This window comes from Alligator sinensis, unplaced genomic scaffold (genome assembly GCF_000455745.1).
Source record: "Alligator sinensis unplaced genomic scaffold, ASM45574v1 scaffold321_1, whole genome shotgun sequence".
Lineage (NCBI taxonomy): Eukaryota > Metazoa > Chordata > Crocodylia > Alligatoridae > Alligator > Alligator sinensis.
Window position 1 is genome coordinate 509,242 of NW_005841969.1, and position 3,355 is coordinate 512,596.

The 3,355-nt window shown below is 40.9% G+C and overlaps 1 protein-coding gene across 1 annotated transcript in view; it reads left to right on the forward strand.

The window, feature by feature from the left end:
• HAT1 (histone acetyltransferase 1) overlaps positions 1-3,355 on the forward strand; it is a 39,201-nt gene that overhangs the window by 8,762 nt on the left and 27,084 nt on the right. Inside the window, 2 exon segments of the mRNA XM_025200504.1 lie at positions 615-690; positions 3,289-3,355. Of these exon segments, the coding sequence (XP_025056289.1) occupies positions 615-690; positions 3,289-3,355 (143 nt within the window).

Genomic DNA, 3,355 nt, shown 5'->3' on the forward strand with positions numbered 1-3,355 from the left:
ACATTCAATCATGTTACACATTCAATCGCTGATTCATTCCCTCTTTCAGGGGCCAGCATGATACAGGGAAGGGCAGTTTGATTCCTGCCCTTGTTAACATTGTTACAATGTATAATTTACTTATGAAACTAAACACATTCAGTTGAAAGTTGAAAGATGAGGAGTATAAAATATAAGCTACAAATGCCATGGCACACAAATAGATAAAAATACCAAACTACAAGGGGAGATACAAAATGCACACATACAAATTTTAAAACACAATTCCTTATCTTAAAGTGAAAGAGAGAGGAAGGAAGAATAGGTAGAAAAAGAGAAACATATCCAAAGAGGGGAGAGCAAATGCAGGCGAGAGGAAAAGGGGGCTTTCTGCTACAAACCAAACTGTTCTTTCCAACTTTAATTGTGTTATATACTGTTTATGTGATTGTTATTATAAAGAGATGCTCAGTGTTGCTTTCTTATATTTATTAGTGTTTTTCTTATTCATATGTAGAATGAAGTTCTCATGCTATGAGAGAGCTGGGTGTTCATCAGGTGTGGCATCTTAAATGCATGCATTTTTTGAGGAAAATCTACTTACTACTTAGAATTTTGCTAATTTTCCTTTTCAGTTCGTTTTCCTGAGGATCTGGAAGATGATAACACAGCATTTAATCCAGAGTACAGTCATCAGGTGTTTGGAGATGAGTAAGTTATGTAATAATAAGTAGTCAGGAAAAGATCACTTGTTACAGTTTCTTGGAAAATAGGAAATGTTTTCTATATTATTTGTTTTAAAATTAAAGAGTAAACTGCTTTCATAGATTTCATAGACAGGGGCTGGAAGGGACCTCATAAGATCCAGTCCAGCTGCCCCCCCCCCCCCCAAAATAGGCAGGGGTTGGTAGCAGGTATGTTGCCAGGGCATCGTGGGGCTCATAGCAGACTCAATGAGCTTCTCTGCCTGGCCCCGCTCTGCACTGCCCTGCCACGCCTGCTGGGTTGCAGAGGCCCTGAGAGAGGGAAGCAGGGTGGGGAGCCCAAGCCTGCAGCGGGCAGCCTGCACCCACCCCCTCACCCTCACACTGGCTCTGCTCTGGCCATGCTGTCGGTGGGGGAGGGGGGAGCAGGAGCCAGACTCTGCTCAGGCTGCAGCAGGCAGCACCTTCCATGTGCAGTAACCAGGGCTCAGGCACTGCTGTGGCGGGTAGGGGGCTATGGACCTGGGTCCCTGGCCCTGTAGCCCTGGCAGCTGGGGGCCCATTCCATCAGGGCTGTGGGTGAGGGGCAAGGGTCACCAGTGGGGCTGCTGGGTCGATGTGGGGGAGTGAGGGGCACCAGCAGGGACCAGCAGGCTGTTGGTGGGGAGCGAGGGGCACCAGCAGGGTCTGGGGTGGGGCAGTGTGGGTGGGGAGTGAGCTGGACCTGCATCCTTGTGTGTGAAGGGGGCAGAAGTAGCTCTGATTTTCCATAATAAACCCAAAACCAAGAACCAAAATTTATAGGTACTTAGAATTATTTTTACTATAGTGATTGAGGCACTGGTAGGCTTCCTATAACAGTACAATGTTGTGTTCAGTTGAGATTTTATATAGTAGCATTTCATTTTAATAATGGATTTCAGGGTTTTTATCAGGGAATTTGCAATTTTTTTTTTATCAGAGAAAACCAGTATCCCTGTTAATAGCCCAGAAATACAGCTTCTCAAATACATATATTTATACCTAGACAAAATATAGAAACCAAAGGTTTCTGTATTTTATCTTTTTTTATATATACATTATGGATGACTACTTGACCCCATTAAAATTCTTGGAGCTAAATTTCATGCAGTACTTGTAAAATAGTGATTACCAGTCTGTCTTTAATCCTTAAAATTATATTTTGGTGAATAATCCTTTACGACAATGTGATGTGCTAGGTGAAGTAGAGGCTTTTTCTTCCACTTTTGAGGATTCTTTGGAAAGAGTATCCTTAACAATAACAGTCTACATACGTTAATTGTAGTAAAACTAGCCACACTTCTAGTGCTAACCATTTAATTTTTTAATGATATGCCAATTTTGTAGTCTGTCTGCTTTAAATAATCTCTTGCATTGATAGTTCCCAAACTTAGTTTTGAGGCAGCAGCCAACTCATTGAGGGACAAAATAAATGTTTTTCCTCAAACTCCCTGGAAAAAGAATTAATGAAGAAGTAAACTAGTAGCAGTTGTACTTGTATAAACAGAAATATTTTCTGCAATTGTTACATTTCGGTGTGCACGAGTAGAAATTCCTGTAAACCTTCTACCAACGTGAGTTCCCAAAAAACTGTTAGCATTTTGTTTTACTTCTCTGTTTAATGTTACCCTATTCCTGCCTCTCGGCTACAAAATATTCTTACACTTGGTTACAGTTTTAGTAATAGAAATGCTTTGATGATCTGCTGTTCAGTGCAATGGGGGCCAACTTTTTTGGCAGGCATGCCACAGATTAGCCCTGAACACCACTCTGATCCTCTTCCCTTGCCTGATTTGTTTCTCTGAGTTCTGCTTCTTGCCCAATGTTTCCAATTCAGTCTACTCCTCTCCTTTATGCTGCCTTGTACTCCCTCTCCCATATGATACTCTGCTTCTTGCCATATCTGCTGCTGTGATGTTTGTCCTATCCCTGATCTGCCACACGCGGAGGCTGCCTATGCCAAAAGTTGGCAACCCCTGTTTCAGTGGTTGCTATAAGAGTTACCTTTTTGTTTCTTCTTTTTTTTATTATTTTTTAACATGCAAGTGCAGTTCACAGGACTGTATTGAAAAAAACAAGAATGGCCAAATCCTGAAAATAAGGGCCTAAGTAAATGCAGTTTGTCTCTCTGCTTGGTGTCTATGTTAAATGTGAATGGAATATACCATATGGCTGTTTCATGTAGAAATTGTACTACGTGTATTCACTGCCTTTTGAGTTTGGGAGACATACACCTGCCCTTATACTTCTTATGAGATATTTTATTAATTTATGAGAAGTTTCACAGCTGAGTGAAATTGTTAGTTATATTAATACGGAGATTAATATTCGGAGAATAATACGGAGAATGAATGTTGCGTATTGACAGTAAGGAGTGGTTTGTATTATACAGCCCAATGGTTTTCTGTTTTAGACTGAGACACTTATTTTCTTTTCCTTAGAAGAGGGTTTGGTTCACTTCACTGGGAAAGTGGACATGAATTTCAGTGCTTAATGCTAAGTGAAAGCTCTAATCTGAATGTTTCATTGTTATGCTAGTCTAGGATTCCTAATCACTCCGTTTCTTTTTTTTTATCTCCTTCAGTGAAGTTGCCTTTGGTTACCAGGGTTTGAAGATCCTTTTGTACTACATAGCTGGTAACCTGTCAACG